Source organism: Neofelis nebulosa, chromosome 11 (genome assembly GCF_028018385.1).
Source record: "Neofelis nebulosa isolate mNeoNeb1 chromosome 11, mNeoNeb1.pri, whole genome shotgun sequence".
NCBI classification, from domain to species: Eukaryota; Metazoa; Chordata; class Mammalia; order Carnivora; family Felidae; genus Neofelis; species Neofelis nebulosa.
This window is the reverse complement of record NC_080792.1, coordinates 28,356,908-28,376,357: the sequence shown is the minus strand read 5'-3', so window position 1 is coordinate 28,376,357 and position 19,450 is coordinate 28,356,908. Positions and strand designations below refer to the sequence as shown.

The following is a 19,450-nucleotide window of genomic DNA, read 5'->3' as shown; positions in this document are numbered from 1 at the left end:
CTTAAACCAGGGTACTGGGGAGAAGGTGTTAAATTCAGAGAATCTTCTTCAAACATAATTTTACTTAAGTGTACTCGAATAGTTCGGAAGAGATATTTTTTAATGAAGATAAACAGATACATGACAACCTAAAATGAAAATATACATCTTTTAAAATACACAAAACTCTAATAAAAATCTTGATAACCACTTTGGGTTCTGTCTCTAGATACTCGGGGGTCCAAAGTCCACTCTCTTCCTCCATTAGGGATGACTCAGTGAAGGATGTCATCCCAGCCTGTCATCTTATAGATGAAGCAGCTGAACCCAGAGTGATGAGGTGTCTTTCCTGCTGTGAGATGAGCAATTATTAACAGAGTTCAAACAAACCCAGGTCTTCTGGCTGTAGCATCAGTATCCTTTCCACCATCTCATTTAAATTGGCTTGGAAGCCAGGCTTCTGCGTAATTGGCAGTGACACAGGGCAGAGGGACAACAGACTGTTAAAACCACAAGTGTCAGGCTGTGCCAGAATGCCTATTCCTCGCTGAAACTCATGCATCAGATGTCAAGAGACAGTAGGGGGAAATAGAATGAGTATGATTCATATTTTCAACATTCCTTAGAGCAAAACGATAATCCTTTAATTCTCTATCTCTTTCCATACGTACAGACAATACAAGTTAGTCACTTTTTTTAAAGCAATCCCCAAAGAGGGGGTGCCTGGGTGGCTCAGTCGGTTAGGCATCCAACTTAGGCTCAGGTCATGATCTCCTGGTTGGTGAGTTCGAACCCCACGTCAGGCTCTGTGCAGACAGCTCGGAGCCTGGAGCCTGCTTCAGATTCTGTGTCTCCCTCTCTCTCTGCCCCTCCCATGTTCATGCCGTGTCTCTGTCTCTCAATAATAAATAGATGTTAAAAAAAAATTTTTTTTAAAGCAATCCCCAAAGAATCAACGCATGGACAATCCAAAAAAAAAGCATTTTTTAGCTGATTTCTAAAACTTAATATTCTAACCTCATATATCTCCAGAACAATAATTTTTATGAAGTCTTCATCCACATTGGTTCTTCTGGCCTGAGCCATCTGAGCAAATGTCGTTAGAAGGCAAATCTCTTCTGAGCTATTCATGGAAGAAAGACACTTCTCAAAGTTCACAAAATGTTCTGGGTCTGCAAGTTCATGGCAAGAAAATTAAAATGGGTGAAGAATGAACATAGACCACGTTTAATTACTCTTCCAGAGAGAAAGAAGATATAAAATTAAAAGATACATAGAAATATTTAAAAGTCTCTGTTCCAGCATAGATATCTACAGGCATCGGGGAAAAGCCGGAGACCAGATGAAATTCCAACTCTATGTATAATGTAGCCTCAGAGGTGACATTAACATCTCCAATTCTCAGTCTCTTCATCTGCTTTAAACAGCTGTTAAAGATTAAATGACACTAGTGACCAGTCACTAGTGAAGGGGTCTGTCAACTGCAAAGCACGACTACTGTCACTAGGTGTGACATTTTCAAAGGCACACGTGAAACTACTCAGTAACTGTCAGCCAATGAACCATGTGACTAATGAAAACGGCTAAGACTAGCAAAGCGCCCTGCACAAACATAGCACGCATCCCAAACAAAAGAGATTTCCTTATAAATGAAAATCTTGGGCAAGAAGTGAGTCATAACCATGACTGCAATACTGGTAAATGTGATAAACAGTATACGATCTGTTTTACCAACTCCTCAGAGGATGCAGTGGAAGCAATATTACATTTTGTCACTAGGGAGCAGTATTGACAAACAGCTCTGTGATCCATGACAGAAGACTGAATGCCACAAAGAAAAGGTATAGAGGAAAGATTTTAAAGAGAGAGAGAGAGAGAGAGAGACCGTTTAAAAAATGTATTCCCCTGATGGAAGTTTCACGGGAAGAAGGCAATAAGCCTACAACTCTTTCCACGTGTTTACACCTTTGAGAAATCAAAAGCAGTCTACCAAATGCCCTGTATTTTCAAAATAACTCCCTGGGGGCATTCACAACCCAATTTTCATTTCCCCTCCCCAAACTGGGATCATATCAAGTTACCACCCAGAGCATTTCAAGAATAATGAAAATTGGAATTACCATTCTAGTATGTCAAAACAATACAGCCGTCTTTCAAATTTCAAAATTTTTACTTATGAGTACACAGGGTAAAATACTCTTAGTCCTTCTACAAGATAAAAAGAATAAAGCCACGACGAGAAAGGCACACAGGTAGGAAAAGACCTCCGCTGCCTGCCTGCTGTGGCCCGGCCGTACCTTGGAGCTGCCTCTTGCACTCCGCAGGCGGGAGACCGATGCAGAGCTTCTCCAGATTCCCACTCTCCACCTGGTGCATGAGGTAGAAGAGCTTCCAGAGCATCTGGACGGACAGCGTCCCAAAGGGCATCTCTGACATAAACAGCCAAATGCCAAGTCTGCATTTTAAAGAGTAGAAATAATTTCGTCCATCAGTCAACCTCACCACACTGAGAAAGCAGGCAGACCTGCTCTGGTAGAAAAAACAAATTCTTAAATCACAGCACAGCAATTTCGCTATCATGCTTCGGTCACCCACACCTCAAGGATGGATAGCAATAACAGCAATGCTCACAAAGCACTTACTCTGTGCCAGGTACTGTTCTAATCACCCTACATCATCTCATTCCATCCTCACAAGACCCGGGCAAGAACTATCACTGACACTATCCCCAATTTACACATAAGGCTACCAAGGCGCAGAAGGGGTGGTAAGAGGCAGAGTTGTGTTTTAAACCAGAGATCTTGTTAAGACCTAGGTGACAGGTTGCTTAGATGTGGATGTACGTGTGTGAGCTTAAGTACAGGTATGTGTGTACACACAGACACGTGTGCCATGGGTGGGAGGAGAACCAAAAGCCCTCCGGTGACTCCCCACTCATCACTGAATGAAATTCAAACCCTTCAAGCCCCATATTCAAAGGCCTGCACTTACAGCTCAGACCCATGTTTCTAACCAGAGCCCTCGCTGTGTTCAGACCATTCCTGGACAAGCCTGGCAAGAACCTATTACCTGCAAGCAGCTACCAATCCATTTGTGAAGCCCTCCTCTGATTTCCTCCTCAGCACTATCACAGAATTTGGTCCACACCTGACTTTGGCAACATCATACCCTTCATCACTGGTTCCCACACTGGAGTGGGCAGAAAAAGCCACAAAGTGGAAAATGCAGATTTCAAGGCCTGCCTATAGGATCCTGATTTTGTAGATCACAGTTGGGGCCCAAGAATTTGCACATTCTATAGTCACCGCAGGTGACTCAGACTCAGGTGCTCCTCAAGCCACACAGTGAGAAATGCCTCAAGTTACTGTAATTTACGTACACATACAAACCATGACAATTTGAAAGCAGAAACCAGGTTTTGTTCATCTTTGAATAAACCACCATGTAACCTAGAGTCTTGTATTTTAATTATCCACTACCTAAGCCAGTATCTTGAAAACAATCAGCACTCAATAGCACCTTTAAATGCTATTAAAACTTTGTGGTGTGAATTTTATATCAAAAAAATCTTGGAAAAAACAGGGAGGCACTCAAAACGGTTGCTTTATTTTGGGCAAAACTACAAATTGTCCAATTACAAACAAGTCTTATTAAGAGAACAAGAAAAAGGTATTAAACTGTGCATGCCTGACCCACATCTATACCCAAACCACTACTGACCTAGATTTGAAAAGCAACAGCTAGACTCTTGAGCAAAGGTTGAAGAAACCGTAACTTCAGGTGAGCCAAGCTTCTGTCTTATTATACAATTATCCGAGGGGCGCCTGGGTGGCTCAGTCGGTTAAGCGGCCGACTTCAGCTCAGGTCATGATCTCTCAGCCTCTGAGTTCGAGCCCCGCATCAGGCTCTGTGCTGGCAGCTCAGAGCCTGGAGTCTGCTTCCAATTCTGTGTCTCCCTCTCTCTCTGCCCCTCCCCTGCTTGTTCTTTGTCTCTGTCTCTGTCTCTGTCTCTCTCTCTCTCTAAAAAATAATAAACATTAAAAAAAAATTAAATAATTTCCTAACACCTCACACAGGACCTGACACTCTTGTATAACTTATCCCAAAACAATGAGAGAAAACGGCAGAGGCCTTAAAAGTCATCACAGGGGGCACCTGGGTGGCTCAGTTGGCAAAGCATCCGACTTCAGCTCAGGTCATGATCTCACGGTTCGTGGGTTCAAGCCCCATGTCGGGCTCTGTGCTGACAGCTTGGGGCCCAGAGCCTACTTCGGATTCTGTGTCTTCCTCTCTCTTTCTGCCCCTCTCCTGCTCACGCTCTGTCTCCCCCTCTCTCTCAAAATTAAATAAACATTAAAAAAAATTTTTTTTAAAAAAGTCATCACAGAACTCTGTATTTCAGGCTACAAAATTCCCCACATGGCAAATATGCAGTAAGTGGCTTAGGCTTTGGCTATCTTTTGGGTTTGTTTTGGGGGATAACCACATCAGAAATTTCTATTGGAGTGCCAAATAAATTTAAGTATCATGGCTTTAAATATCTGATTCTCGTATAATTTCTTTCCTAAAAGAAATTATACTCAAGAGTAACAGTTCTTGATATTTTAAAGTTTAAAATGATTATCATCTTTGTGAATTACAGATATAATACTAGAGGACAGTTCACAGCTCAAAATCTAAGAGCTAGCAGCTATGGCGAGAACTTTCCATCTCAGCTAAGCAGGTGCAAGGATAAGTGATGAGAGCAGAGACGGGAGGCTATTCCTGATCCCCCGGCCGGGTTCTGCACAGGATCTGGTGTACCTCATGAGACAAGCGAATTTATGGATAACACAGAATGTATGACAAATAACCTAAAGATAAATTTCTAAGCCCAAATTCTATTCATCTTAGATCCATGCCTTCTGAGTGCCTACAAGTGCTTAAGACTTAGTCAAGGAATTCTGATATTTCTCTAAGCGAGCACGTATCCTATTCTTCATCTAAAACCACAAAAGAACCACCACCACTTAACATCTAAAAAGTCCTTCAGGGTTTACAAAGTATTTCCATACATTACTGCATTTCATCCTGGGAACATGTCCATGAGGTCAACACAACAGGTAGCATCATCCTCTCCATTTTACAAATGAAGAAAGTGAGGACACGAACACTAGGTGACTTGCCCAAGGTGACAGTAAATAGCCAAGACTCAAACCCCCTCCACAACACGCAATAAATACGGGGCTGAAGCTAAGAGACCCATGGCAAGAGGGAGCATAGCTCAGAAGGCAAAGGTGGGGAAGAGCTGGCAGTTAACTGAGTGAAGCTGGAGGCCAGCAAACCTCTCCCAGCAGAGGGCACAGGGCTGTTAGCAGAACTTGCTCCTACCCTCGGCCAGAAGCTCAGGGAAGACAGTGCAGGAGGTACCCTCAAGGGTAACCCGGGCTATAAGCAGCGACAAAGACAACATGATCAGAAGCCGGCATTTACACAGACAGGACAGGGGACCGGGACCCATAAGAATCCTAGACCTTGAAACCCTCAGAGTAAGTAGGACAACTGAAACAATAAAACTGGCAAATCATTTGCACTGTGCACTACTCTGCCTCACTCAGGCACTGAGGTGGGTGTGAAACAGAATTCATACCTTGTTCTAGGCTACCCCAAAAGTTCAGGGGTGGCAAAACTGAGATATCACAATTGGGTTATTTTAAGATTGAAAGAAACATTAAAGAAAGAACATTTCAGTCACCACTATAAATAAGGACACTAAAGCCCATGAATTTGCCCAAGATAAGAAGCAGTTGAAATACACCTCGACACTATATAAGACATCCACTACAAGGGCGCCTGGGTGGCTCGGTCGGTTGAGCGTCCGACTTCAGCTCAGGTCATGATCTCACAGTTCATGGGTTCGAGCCCCACGTCGGGCTCTGTGCTGACCGCTTGCTCAGAGCCTGGAGCCTGCTTCAGATTCTGTGTCTCCCTCTCTCTCTGCCCCTCCCCTGCTCACGCTTTCTCTCACTCTGTTTCTCAAAAATAAATAAATGTAAAAAAAAAAAAAAACAAACATTAAAAAGTAAGACATCTACTACAGTCGATGACTTTCACACCAATCTTTCTCACTAGTCAGAGAGCCATTTCTCCACAATTACCATCATACTCCTTACTTACCTTTTGGCTTTCAGCACATGGAGGACAGCTCTCAAAAATAGCTCATCAAATTCAACCTGTAGTTTCTCCACAGAGTAGGGCTGCTGGGCCAAACCCAAGCCTTGGTTGTGGCTCACAAACTGTGCCCAATGGTCACTCACATAACCAAGGGTCATCCTAAGTGTGAAGACAGGCAATATGGCACTTCTCGTTAATGCACTCAATCCTGACACCTTTATATTACATTTGAAACACAAATTTATTCATATATATTTACTGAACACCTACTATCTTCTAAGTTTTGAAAAGAATTCAATGGGGGGGACAAACACTACCATCATGAGACTTACATTTAATGGGAGGACAAACAGACAACAAACAAAATAAAGTGAGAAATATAGTCTGTCACATAGTTACCAGTGACATTGAGAAAAATACATAGAAGAGAGGAATAATGTTTCTCTGGAGTTGGCCAGATTAAGTGGGTTGGTTGGGAGCAGGAAAGACCTTACTGAAGAGGAACATGTGAGTAAACATTGGAAGAAGTCACAGGGATATCTAAGGGAAGAGCATCCCCAGGTAGAAGAAAAAACACCACAGGTGCCTGAGTGGCTCATTCGGTTAAGTGTCCAACTTCGGCTCAGGTCATGATCTCAGAGCTCGTGAGTTCGAGCCCCGCGTCAGGCTCTGTGCTGACAGATTAGAGCCTGGAGCCTGCTTTGGATTCTGTGTCTCCCTCTGTCTCTGCCTGCCCCCTGATCCCCACCCCCGCCCCACTCATTCTCAATCTCTCGCTCAAAAATAAGCATTTAAAAAAAAATTTTTTTAAATAAAAAAGAAGAAACACCAATGAAGGTTCCAAGGTGTGGTCAGCATGTTGCAGGAACAGTAAGGCAGCCAGTGTGCAAAAGCAAGGTAAGTGAGAGGGAGACTGGCTGGAGAGGAAATCAGAAAAGTGACAGGAAACCAGACCATGAAGGCTGCTGGAGGTCACTGTGAGGACTCTGGCTTTTACTCTGAACAGGACTGGGAGCAAAGGAGTGACATGAACTGACTCACCATTTACCAGGAACACTGGTTGTTGTGAGAATAAGCTGGGGGGGGGGGGGGGGGAGAGCAAGGCAAAGCAGGAAGGTAAGTCAGGAGGCTCTTACAATTATAATTAGGGAGAAATACCTAAGAATGAACTAGAGTCGTATCAGTGAAGGTGAGAATTCCGGCTGGATTCTGGACATAGCATGTTTCATTGGTTCAAGAGGATGAACATTTCACACTTTCACACAATCCCTGCGATTGGAATGTATACTAAATTGCTAACATGCCATATTTTGGTAACATTTTTTCTTTCTTAAAGACACATAAATGCATCTTCAGAATTGGTGGCATCTTAGATTTGATGGCAGATGGTGTTTTGAAGGTAGACAGAACTGGCCATTAGACTGGATGTGGGGTGTGAAAGGTCAGGGATAACACCAAATGTTCTGGCCAGAGCGACCAGAAGAATGAAGCTGCTGCTTACTGAAACTGGGAAGGCCACGGAGAAGCAGCGTGGGAGGCGGGAAGAGGGAGGCCCATTGGGTGTATTAAACTACAATGTTCATGAGTCACCCAAGTAGAGGTGCTGACTTGGCAGCTGGACTTACAAGCTTAAGAGTTAAGAGAGAGGCATGGGCTGGAAATAGAACTCTGACAATCCTAACATATTTAGGTGGTATTTAAAGACATGAGAACAGATGAGGTCCCAGGAGCAAGGTTAGATGGTAGAGAAGAGGTCCAGAAATGAGCCCTGAAGCACGCCAACATCAAGAAGTTTGGGACGTGAGGATGAAAACGACCAGAGTCAGAAAATGAGCAGCCAGGTAAAATGGAGGAGAAACCAGGAGAATGTGGGATCCTGGAAACCAAGCAAAGAAAGTGTTTTAAGGAGAAAGTGAGCAACTCTGAGAAAGCCATGTAAACTATGGGAAAGATATAAAGGAGGAGAAGACTCAGAATCGGTCACCGGATCAGTACAACAAAGTTCAATAGCAACCGTCACTCCTAAGAGCTGTTTGGGTAGTACTGGGGGGAAGCCTGATTGTGGAGCATTCAGGCAAGAATGGAGGGAAAAACCTGGAACCAACAGATGACCTGAAGAAAGGGACCTTGGAGAAAGTATGCTACAGCTGGAAGATGTGAGAAGAATCCGTGATAGATACAAAGAAAAGTAAGCAGATGGAAAACAAAGAAAGAATAGTCATAATATGCTACAATAATCAGCTGTAAGTATTTACATAGAAACAATATAAAGAGGGAATACTGACTTTAAAGCAATAATAACAATGCCTCTCCTATAGAGTCATTGAGAAAATAAAATGAGGAAGTATATTCCCAGCACATGACGAGCACTCAATCCTACATCATGTATAGGAGTCCAAGGACAGATTTTACCTTATTTACACCAAGCAGAATCAGCAAATAAATGTCTGGACTTCTGATAATAAGTAGATAGGTTTTTAGCTTTTAAGAAATTACTCTCCAAGTCACCAGCCATCCCTCTTCCCACCATCTCATGTCCATCATCTTTCTCAAGCCCTTAAAGGCACCCTCCAGCCTTTCAGGACATCCTATAATCATTTACCTGGCTTTACAAGGCAGATGGATACACATCTAAAATAAATTAATTACAATCTATTTTGTTTTGGAAACAAAACCAAAGAGGGGGAGAAGTTTTAGAGGGTTTTTTTGGAGAGAAGGGTGGTTGGAAGAAATAACAGCATATTTATATGCTATCAGGAATGACCCAGTAAATACAGAAAAACTAATGATGCAGAAAAGAGGATACAAAATTAATGCAATGAAAAGCAGTACATATTGTCAAAATTTATTGGTACTTGATAATAAAAGCATAAACTCATTTTTCAATCAAATAAATAATGCTTTCCCTAGTTCAAATATAGTGGCTGCTGATGAAGTCTTTGCAACTTTCTTTAAATGGTATTTAACACAAAATCAGAATAAGAATAAATACAAGAGAAAACAGGGAAACAATGACACAAAAGAGCTGCTGCCAATCTTCCACCGCTAGGTGGCAATTCCCAGGCAAAGGCTGGGAGGTAGAAGGAAAAGAGCGAGCGAAGGAAAAGGAAAGAGGCTTCATCTTCCTTGACCAAGTTCAGTTTCTCTGGCCACATTCAACCCAGCAACTGCTTTGAGGATCTTGACTCTAAGGACAATTACCTAGCAAACCAGTTAAATCTGAGTTAATTAACCAAATATCCTGACTGGAAGCATTTACAGAATTCCCACCTGCTAGGTGGTGAAAAAAAAATTCTTACTTTTACGATCAGTCAGATGTGAAGCGTACACGAAAATGTCCATCATCCCAATTTCGCAGTATCTACATCTGACCAAGGCGAAAGCAAATAGAAACAGATGTACCGACGGCAGTATTACCTGATCATGTAACCAATCCGCTTCACAAACTGCCTATAGCGCGCTCTATTGAACGTTTCTAACCCCACAGCCAGAAGTTCCACTAGTGAGTTAACAAACGCAAACATTTTCATTATCTCTTGAGGTCTTGTTGTTTCAGGTAAATAATCACCTAGAAGTTAATCACAAAAAAGGAAAAAATTATAAATGCTATGAAAAAACACTGAAGGATACGACCGTAAATACCTCAATGAGGAAACTAAGCCAAGGCAGAAAAAATAACAATCTCCGTTGCTCTGGCTCCTCTGTGAACAGGAGATGGGAAACCTGGGACAAAGTGCAAAATGAAAACAATTTATGAAAGCTGGGCAATGTGCAAGCTAGGTGACCTCTGTGCATTTCAGCACTAAGTGGGAAATCACAAGCACCAGAGAAAGGAAGGAAATCTCACTGAGGTCTGATGCAACCAACTCTGTTCAGTACGGCCAGGCACAGGGGAACCTGAATCAGGAACCACATTTTACACAGGACAAAAGAAATCAGTCTACCTTTTGCTTTAAACCCAAGAAGATGTTGAAAGAGCTCATGAAATGGAAACTGTGATAAAAGGATAACCAAGTCATCTTCATTAAGAAGCAGCCAACTGGTCTCAGGGTCTTCATCCTAAGGGAAAAGATGCACAATCACGTCAGCTGATTTGATGAGAACGCACCGTGCTCTAGAGTCAACAGGAGCTAAATTATCACAGGCATGAGTGGTACATCATGGACCATGTGTCTTCATGGACTTCCCCTCCCAGCATCAGTTCCACAGATGGGCTGTAAACCCCCCGAAATTGCAAGCACAATTTTATGTGCATCTGGGTCACGTCCGTCCTTCAGTGGCCGAAACTGCTCTCACAAAATCTCCATCCCAAAGAAGATTTAAACAAAAAAAGTTCTTCTAGAGTAGAGAATCTTACTATAAAGCTCACTGCTTTGACAGCATCAATTAAAGAGCCACATACTGAGTCCCAGTTATTTTAGCTACAGGTCTCCTGCCCCCAAATCAAGGCCTACTGTAGTACTTAACTGCCTTACAGCGAAGCAATTTCTGTATCTGCCATAGATAACTGAGGCTCCGTTGTCAGGCGGTGCTGCCAGAGCAGGAGAGAGTAACAGGTCATATGTAGCGATTCCACAGACGAAGCCTTTGAGGTTCTTGTCTGACACACGGCACGAAAGTCACTTAGAAATCAAGCTGATCTGTGTCCTAAGATATGCTACACTCAAAAGGGAACGCTGTGAAAAATGCAGAGATCCTGAGGATTCTCACTCAACTTCAGCAAGGGACTAATGTAATTCATTCGTAATTTCCCACGCCACTCATTTCCCCCTCCATTCTAGGTCCTAAATGGCTAACAAGCAAGCCTCAGGTCTACTAGCAGTAGCTCTCAGCTCTGGCTGTATTTTAGAATCACCAAGGAGGCCTTTAAGCACTTGGATGTCTGGCCAGGGGCCTGGGCAAGAGTTTCAAGTTGCCAAGGCAGCTGCAATAGGCAGCCAGCGTCAACCAACCACTGATGTGGCGGATCTGGCGTGCCTTCCTCCCCACAGCCTTTATAGAGCCAACAGCACTCTCAACCCTCTCATCTCCTCCCCCAGTTCTGGAATTCACTCAACAATCAGTGAGTGCTAACCAGCAGCCAGGCACCACTGCAGGGTCCTCAATCATCATCTGTTTCTGGGAGTAAATGCAGGAAACCTACCACAGAAAAGACTTCTCTCTCAGGGGAGAACACTCTTGGGGGAAAAAAAACGGTTCCACCACAATCTTTAAAAGACCGATTTGCACCAGCTCCTGAGAGACTCTCTTCAAGGTGACTGTTCAGTCTCTAGCAAAGATGTCTAAAGAGTAAGAAGAGTGTGAAGGGGCTTCCCATTCCTGAATGAGCACTTGGGTAAATACAGACATGATCCCCACACCTGCCATGGCTGTCATTCTGAGAACTGTCTGCTGTGATCTGTCAACTCCTTTTAAAAAGAAGGAGTCTCAGTACATCTGGTCCCTGGCCATCCTGGACAGCACATCAAATCAGGATGTGGACCATAAAAAAGCACCAGGGCTGATAACTAGCTGGAGGGAGAACCCCTTACAAATACACTAACCCTGTATACAGCAAAAAGAAAAATCAACAAGTATTATCTTGAGAAACTAGATTTTGATCACTCAATCCTCATCACGAATAAAGAACTATCTTCTACTTTTCAAATGAGAAGATCTGGATGAGAAGTATTTGTAACAGTTAAAGGAAGAACCTCGGTAAGCCCCGGCTCCCAGTCCAGAAACTTGTCACTACATAAAAGAAAATCCTAATGCAAATTTTATAGAGTATGAAAATATTCCCAGGTTCCAAATTCTCCCAGCTGAAGAGGAAGATATTCTACACACAGGCGTCAACATAGCACACTGGTTCAGAACACAGGCTCTAGAGGTGCCACCATTTAATGACCTTATGATCTGGGAAAAATCCTTCACCCCCTGCGCCTCAGTTTTCTCATCTGTAAAGTGGGGATCCCATCAGTACCTGCCTCCTGTGGCTACTGGGAGAAGTCAATGCGATGCTATGTGAAAAGTGCTTGAAACAATGCATGGCACATAAGAGAAGCTTAAAAATGATTAACCAAAATAATGCAGACATGACAAATTACCTCTTCTCCTCCCTCATCTACTAGTGTCCAGGTCCCAGATGCAGGCCCCGAGGAGGATGGCTTTGGCTCACTGGGCTTCATGTGGCACAGGAACTCTGCTCGATTTCTAAAGGACAAGGGAAATCATCCATCACATAAACGCAGAAAGCCCACATGCACACACTCTGGATCATCTACCCACCCTAGAGAAGAGTCAGCCATCCATCCAGTCTTCAAATGGCTTAAAGTAGTAAACAAGAAATAAGAACTGGCTAAAACTCAGGGAAGCTAAAAGCTTACTAATTGGGGGTGGAGACCTCCACCACTCTGAATTAGTCATGACGAGTCACTGCAGGAGTGCGGTTATGCCGGCACAGCCCCCACACTCCCTGGGACCTTGACACGTACGGACCGTGGCGGTACCTTAACTCGAGCCAGGCCTGCCAAGTGTTGCCAGGTACACGATTTTAGGAACCATGCTTTACTGAATAAAAAAAGGACAATCTGCAGGTAACTCAGAAGCTTGTATAGGGCAAAAGAGTACATCTAATGCAAAAACATTAAGTCAAAATCATATCTACCACATGTTGCAGAAGCCCCCCTGTACCCAGGCAGACAGAACTGGAGAGAATTCCTGCCAGCCAGACTTCACAAGGTGTTGGCTAGATCTGAGGAGCAGGTGTAACTAGAGAAGTTTTTCCTCTTGGACCACAACACGGTTCTCAGCCCCCTGTTCCTTCCCCTCTGACCTGACCCTGAAAAATTCATCCATTCCCTCCTGTTACAGAAACTTTCTCCCATGACTTCCAGCTCTATAGGTCCACTGCTGCCCTTCCAACCTGAGGAGCTCCAGTCCTGAAGCCCCAAATGTCCACTGGTATCTGTCACTTGTAGGCCCCCAATGACCTCAGACATTTCTCCTTATGAAACGGCTCTCCTTTGTCTTTTGAGTCTATCAGCACCAGGGCCCTCACAGTCAGTCAGGCTCAGACATCTACAGGGTTATGTCAGAACCACCCCTTTCCCACCATTTCCTTATTTAGCCAGCTACTCAATCCCTTTCTGGGAAGATGACCTTAGGTATCCCTCCTTCTTTTTCCCACCACCATGATCCCACCTCAGGCTCTGAGGCAGACGGGCTTTCTAGGACCGAGAGCAAGTGGTAGTAACATTGTTCAAGGTCACCTAGACAGACTGTGCCTTTTTCCCCAGTTAAGTGTCCTCCGGATGGTGAGTTAGGATCCAGAGCCAAGAGAGCCAAAAGTCTGCACCTGTAATTCAGTTATGCGGAAGCACATCTTCTTCTGCCTTCAGTCAATCCTAACCTTCCTCGATACGACTTTTACCTTTGTTCTAAAGTCCTCAACTGCTGCCAGGCCCAGACCATATCAATTCTAGATTCCTCTGTCTTAATGTCAAACCTTTCTATAATCCAAGTCACCGTGGTTATTCATCTGTCTGACCATCCCCCACACAGTCCTTCACTCCAGCCACACTGATCTCCTGCCTGTCCTCTGCACAGCCATCTGTACCTGTGCTTGGGGCCACTGCCTGTTCTCCCCACTGCCAGAGCACTGCCTGCTCCTTCACTCCTGCTGAGATCCGCCCCATTCTTGCAATCCAGCTCATGCACCTAGAACCTTCTTCCATGGCTCCACCCTCCTCTCTTCAGCCTCTTCAGTGCTAGTGTGCCAATCGCAGCTTGGCAATTTGTGTTTTTCCCTCTCTGACTCTAAATGTCTTCTTCTAAGGAAAAGATGATTTTTCCGATCTCCCCACGGCACCTTTCACAATGACATATATGATAGGAGAGGCAAACCCACTAAAAAGGGGCACCCAAAAAAGCTTAATTGTTTATACATAAGCAGTTAATAAGGTCACCTGGGGACAAAGGGTATCCAACCCAAAGAAAATCCACAACATTAAATTCTGGAATGCTGACTCTTCCCTTAGCAGTTCTTTGGATCTGAGCAGTTTAGGAAGCCAATCCTTTGGTAGAGAGAAGCATTTCAATTTCTACTTCATAAAGCTCTTCCACACTTACTTGACAGGCGACATTAGCAGAGCAAGGGACTGCATAAAATGAAAGACCCCTGACGGGTTATTCAACACTTTGATCTGAAATCAGAAAAGGAAAAAGCATACTGTAGAAAACCAACAACCCGAGTATCCACGTTCTTAGTTCACCAGCATCCTGACAAAGGGAGCGGTTATGAAAACAAAGATGGACTCGCGCCGAATCCACAAGAGCAGAGCACAGCTGGCGGGCTACCTGGCAGTACTGAAGTCAGCTGTCCTCCAAGAGCAGCGCTCGCTAAGCACTGTCCTTCGACCACTGTAACCAGACAGGATGCAGGACAATGCTGCTGTTTTAATCCAAAGAGAGAACAAAACAAAAAATCTTCCTTCTACCCAAAACGATTCAAACTTCTCACCACCAGAAATACTGAAGAAAAGGTAATGTGGAGAAGTTGAATTTGGCATGCACTTGGCTTCTACCCATCTGAGTGGTTGCTGTGAGTAACAGAACAACCCAAAGGCAAGCAACAGAGAGGGGAAACCATGAACCACGTAATCAACACTGAAGGTGATTATTTGAGAGTTGATCATCACACAGATGCGGATCTCTGCTAGTATTAAAGAACTGAGATGCTCAAGGTGTCTACCTCGTCTGTACCAACTGAGATGGATTAATTTACAAAGCTGTGTTGAGTATTACCAAAAAAGTCCTAGTGAGCCTTCCTGCACAGAAACTTTACAAAATTAAATACTACTAAACCTACCAAGCCAGACTACAAGGGAACTCTTATAATTCTGTCTTAATTTCATCAATTAGGGTGGCTCAAGAAGTTTCAGCATAAAAACTCCTATGAATATACGAATATATATATAGATGTATTTTAAAATTTTTATTTTAAATATTAATATTTTTAAATAGCCTTTTTAAGGGAAAAAAAGCAATTTCTTCAGGAAAAAATGTTTAACAAAATCTCTCTCATCCCACTCAAAATTAGACAACCATTCATCATACCTGGATGAAAGGAACAGCCCATTTACTAACACCTGCTGGGCATCGAAGAATATGGTTTAAAAGGAAGAAGTGATCTCCAGGACAGCCAACTCTTTGTAACACCGATACCTGAACAGGAAAGAACATAGAGTGTCACTATTTAAGAAGAAAAATGTACCTAAGGGTCTAGTAAGTCACTTAGCCAATGTTGAAATACATGAATCTTTCAGAAGAATAACCAGAGATCTACTACACACATATATACCCATATAGCATACATGTAGTACATACCCAAAGATACACTATGAACAGGTGACTTTCTACCACAGAGACACACAGAGGCCTATGAACCCATGAGTACTACGATCAAAATATCGTATTTTCCTGCAACCCAATTTTTATTATCTGGCAAAATACAAATTCCCGATGTTCCTGGCCACATATGAATAGATACAAGCCAAGTAGTTTAATGTAGTCTCAGTTTGTAACAGATTCTCAAATCCAAGTAAGTATGCTTGGGATCTTACCACATATGTAAGAACTCTAGCATGAAAATTAAAAAAACACCCAAGGCGGCCCCCCTGAAAACCACTAAACAAAGAAGCTTCCTTCGCTACTACACTTAACATCTTTCTTAAGTTTCCCAAATCCTGACACCTTTTTTCTCTTAATCTTTTAATGCAACATCAAACATAAGATGATAAAACTAAATGACATGGAAGTTTTCAGAGCAGCGGCCTATATTAAATACGTATCTAATTTTTGCTTTACCATGCTTCCCACATTTCCATTTCTTCCCAAGGATGAAGCCCCAAGATTATTTGGCTTAAACTTTATTAGAAAGAAAAACACTTCATGCTTAATAACACACTAGGTAAGTATAACTTATTTCCATGTGTCATGAACAAAGAAAATGTCACTAATTAACATATTAAATGAATTAGCTGAAGAAGCTGTTGAAAAAAAGAACTATAATAAGAGATAATTCTTCAATTATTTGTTTCCTTACCAATCTCTGCAGCCAGAGAAGAATATCGTCATGGAACTGAGTATCTTCATTAACCCTCCTGGTGAACATGAATAAGACACTAATGCACTCCTTTAGTTGACACAGATCAGAGGGAAAGCTTTCAGTCTGTTTCCCAGCTATAAATTAAAAAGAGGATTAAATGAGCCCCATATAAGTGGTGTTTTGGGGAGAATTTTTAGTGTCTCAATAAATAAATAAATAAATAAATAACTTCTCAAAATATTTAGTTCAGATAAAAATCCAAAGGAGAAAAAACTGCATCAGAAATATCTCAATTTGGGGCACGTGGGTGGCTCAGGTGGTTAAGTGTCTGACTTGGGCTCAGGTCACGATTTCACATTTGTGACTTCAAGCCCCACATCGGGCCCTGCTGTCAGCACAGAACCCGTTTCAGATATCTGTCCCCTTCTTTCTCTGCCCCTCCCCTGCCTGTGCTCTGTCTCTTTCAAAATAAATAATAAATAAACTTTAAAAAAATTAAAAAATATATATATACATATGTATGTCTGAATTTTGGGGCACTTGGCTGGCTCAGTCAGAAGAGTATGCGACTCATGATTTTGGGTTTGTGAGTTTGAGCCCCACGCTAGATGCAACGATCACTTAAATAAATGAAACTTCTTTAAAAATCTGAATTTCGGGGTGCCTGTGTGGCTCAGTTGGCTGAGTATCTGACTTCAGCTCAGGTCATAATCTCATGGTTCATGGGTTCGAGCCCCGCATCAGGCTCTGTGCTGACAGCTTGCTCAGAGCCTGGAGACTGCTTCGGATTCTGTGTCTCCTTTTCTCTCTACCCCTCCCCTGCTCATGCTCTGTCTCTCTCTCTCAAAAATAAATAAATGTTAAAAAAAATTTTTTGGGGGCGCCTGGGTGGCGCAGTCGGTTAAGCGTCCGACTTCAGCCAGGTCACGATCTCACGGCCCGTGAGTTCGAGCCCCGCGTCAGGCCCTGGGCTGATGGCTCGGAGCCTGGAGCCTGTTTCCGATTCTGTGTCTCCGTCTCTCTCTGCCCCTCCCCCGTTCAGGCTCTGTCTCTCTCTGTCCCAAAAATAAATAAAAAGCGTTGAAAAAAAAAAATTTTTTTTTTAAAATAAATAAATAAATAAATAAATAAATTTTTTTAACTCTCTCTGCTAAATATGTAATCCAAAACTGTATTTAATGTTGTGAAGTATTACAAAGGGAAAACCAACTTCATCAAAATCTATTTTTTATTTAAAAAGCAGCAGACCTCTGGTCTAACCCCAGCTCTTAGATTAGTTATGAAATCCATGAGGGGGAAGGATTTTTTTTACTTTAAATATTCCTAATATCTCCCCTAGAAATAAAAATTGCATAATTCAATTAGCTAATTCATACTTAATACATGACACAATCAAAGCTAGTCTTGTAAAACCCAAATATGATGAAAAATGCAGAACATTATAGATCCTCTGAAGAAAGTTATATAAAACAGCCCAACAAACCAGACAAGCAAAAATAAAGTACAACAGACAGAGGATGAAAAAGTATGCTGAGTATCAGTTTTACAATCAAAAACTGCATTTGAATTTGACTTGGTTAAGAAGCACATAAATAGGACAGTAAGGGGCATTAATGATAAAAAGCAAGCTCTCTGGCTTCCCAGAGAAGCACAGACTGACAGCCCCAGGGAAGGGAGACCTGGCATAGCTCCCAAGAAATGTTACTAAGGCAGACCTCCATCCTGCTTTGGGAAAGACAAGGTAAAACAGCACAAATGTTCCCTTCTAATACCAATTAGGGCACAATGCAACCAACCCCTCAATTCTTTTTTTCCTTGCAGATCACAAGAAAGAGTGAGACTTTGATTATTCACCTACCTCGGCCTTGAACTGCTAAAGATCTCAGAACAGCTGAACTATTGAGTAAGGCATAAATGTAAGACTCCACTTGCAACTTTGAGAGCACAGAGGTATACGAATGCAGAGCGAGGGTCTGGTGGAGGTGCTCAGATTTGGCATCAAATAGCTTCTTTAGCTCCCCCAGTGCATTTTCATTCATCTCTACTCTTTGGTAGCGATGATAGCCAGAAACTTTCACTTGATCTGCACAGATACCCTAGCGGTGGACAAAAGGGGAAAATAGGAAACGAGTTAACTCTTTGCACTTGAAATAATCAGGCTGCAGGCATATGATGCATTGGCTCAGTACCACCTTCAAAGAGCTTATAAATCATGGTGAGGGGACAGTACCGCCACATAGAGAAGAATAAATCAAATATATAATCAGGTGCTGAGAAGTAGAATGCCAATTGTAAAGCATCACAAGGTCCAAGACAGAAAAACAAACCCTCAGAAAAAAATAATAAAACTTGCCCCTAAGACTCTCATGATTGATAATCTTAACTTCTACTTTGCAAACACTGAAGATAATGTGAGATCTCCACAACTTTAAGGGACTTCAAAATATCTCTGTATCTACCCTCTGCTCAAAAGAAATTCCTCTCCTTTCCAATACTAACACCTTCAGCTGTGTTCTTGATTCTATCCTCCTTTTTAGTATTTTCAAATGTTCCCCTCTCCACAGACTCCTTTCTATCTACAAAGAGAGATACACGAGTCTCCCAATAAATAAGGATTAAGGATGGGGGAAAAGCACATTATTTCTCCTTGGCATCTCTGGCTTCCCTTCACTGCCAAACTTGCCAAGAGTGGCTTTCTCTTCCTTGCCATCCTTCCCAGGCCACCATGGAATGGCTTTCCTAATGGTCACCTTGGCCTGCATACAGCCACATCTGATTGCCTTCCCTGTTTCCTCATCACGTCTCAAGCTTATTCCATGGATCATGCTCTCCTTGACACTCTCTACCTATTGGATGTTCCTGGCATTATGCCCAAGGCTACAAAGTAAATGGTCCACAGGCTGGATCTGACCTGGAGACATGACTTGCTTGTCCTCTACTCTGTGTTTTGTTGCCAACATTTACATTTCAGGATCCCGCCCATAAAAATCCGGATTTCCAGCTCTTCTTAGGAATTGAAAAGACGTGGCAATGCGGGACCACACAGCCTCAAAGCAACAATCAGCGAGGAATTAAGAGCAGCTGCCCCTGCTGGGCCAGGCATGAGCCCAGACCACTGGGCATGAGCCCAGTGACCACCATCCCGCTCAGCCCACTTCACTTCTCTAGGTCACCTGCTTGGCCCCTGCAGGCATCTGACTTTGTGACTCCTCCACTGTACTACTCTGGGCT

The 19,450-nt window shown here is 42.9% G+C and overlaps 1 protein-coding gene across 2 annotated transcripts in view; it reads right to left on the bottom strand.

The window, feature by feature from the left end:
• The window catches only part of EPG5 (ectopic P-granules 5 autophagy tethering factor), a 133,060-nt gene that overhangs the window by 101,701 nt on the left and 11,909 nt on the right, over positions 1–19,450 (bottom strand). For both annotated transcript variants that reach the window (XM_058692218.1, XM_058692217.1), the window contains exons 3-12: positions 18,078–18,315; positions 16,217–16,353; positions 15,229–15,336; positions 14,242–14,315; positions 12,219–12,324; positions 10,077–10,191; positions 9,550–9,700; positions 6,136–6,291; positions 2,277–2,434; positions 997–1,151 (exon numbers count right to left, since the gene is read on the bottom strand). In XM_058692218.1, the coding sequence (XP_058548201.1) occupies positions 997–1,151; positions 2,277–2,434; positions 6,136–6,291; positions 9,550–9,700; positions 10,077–10,191; positions 12,219–12,324; positions 14,242–14,315; positions 15,229–15,336; positions 16,217–16,353; positions 18,078–18,315 (1,398 nt within the window). The remainder of the gene's footprint in view (positions 1–996; positions 1,152–2,276; positions 2,435–6,135; positions 6,292–9,549; positions 9,701–10,076; positions 10,192–12,218; positions 12,325–14,241; positions 14,316–15,228; positions 15,337–16,216; positions 16,354–18,077; positions 18,316–19,450) is intronic.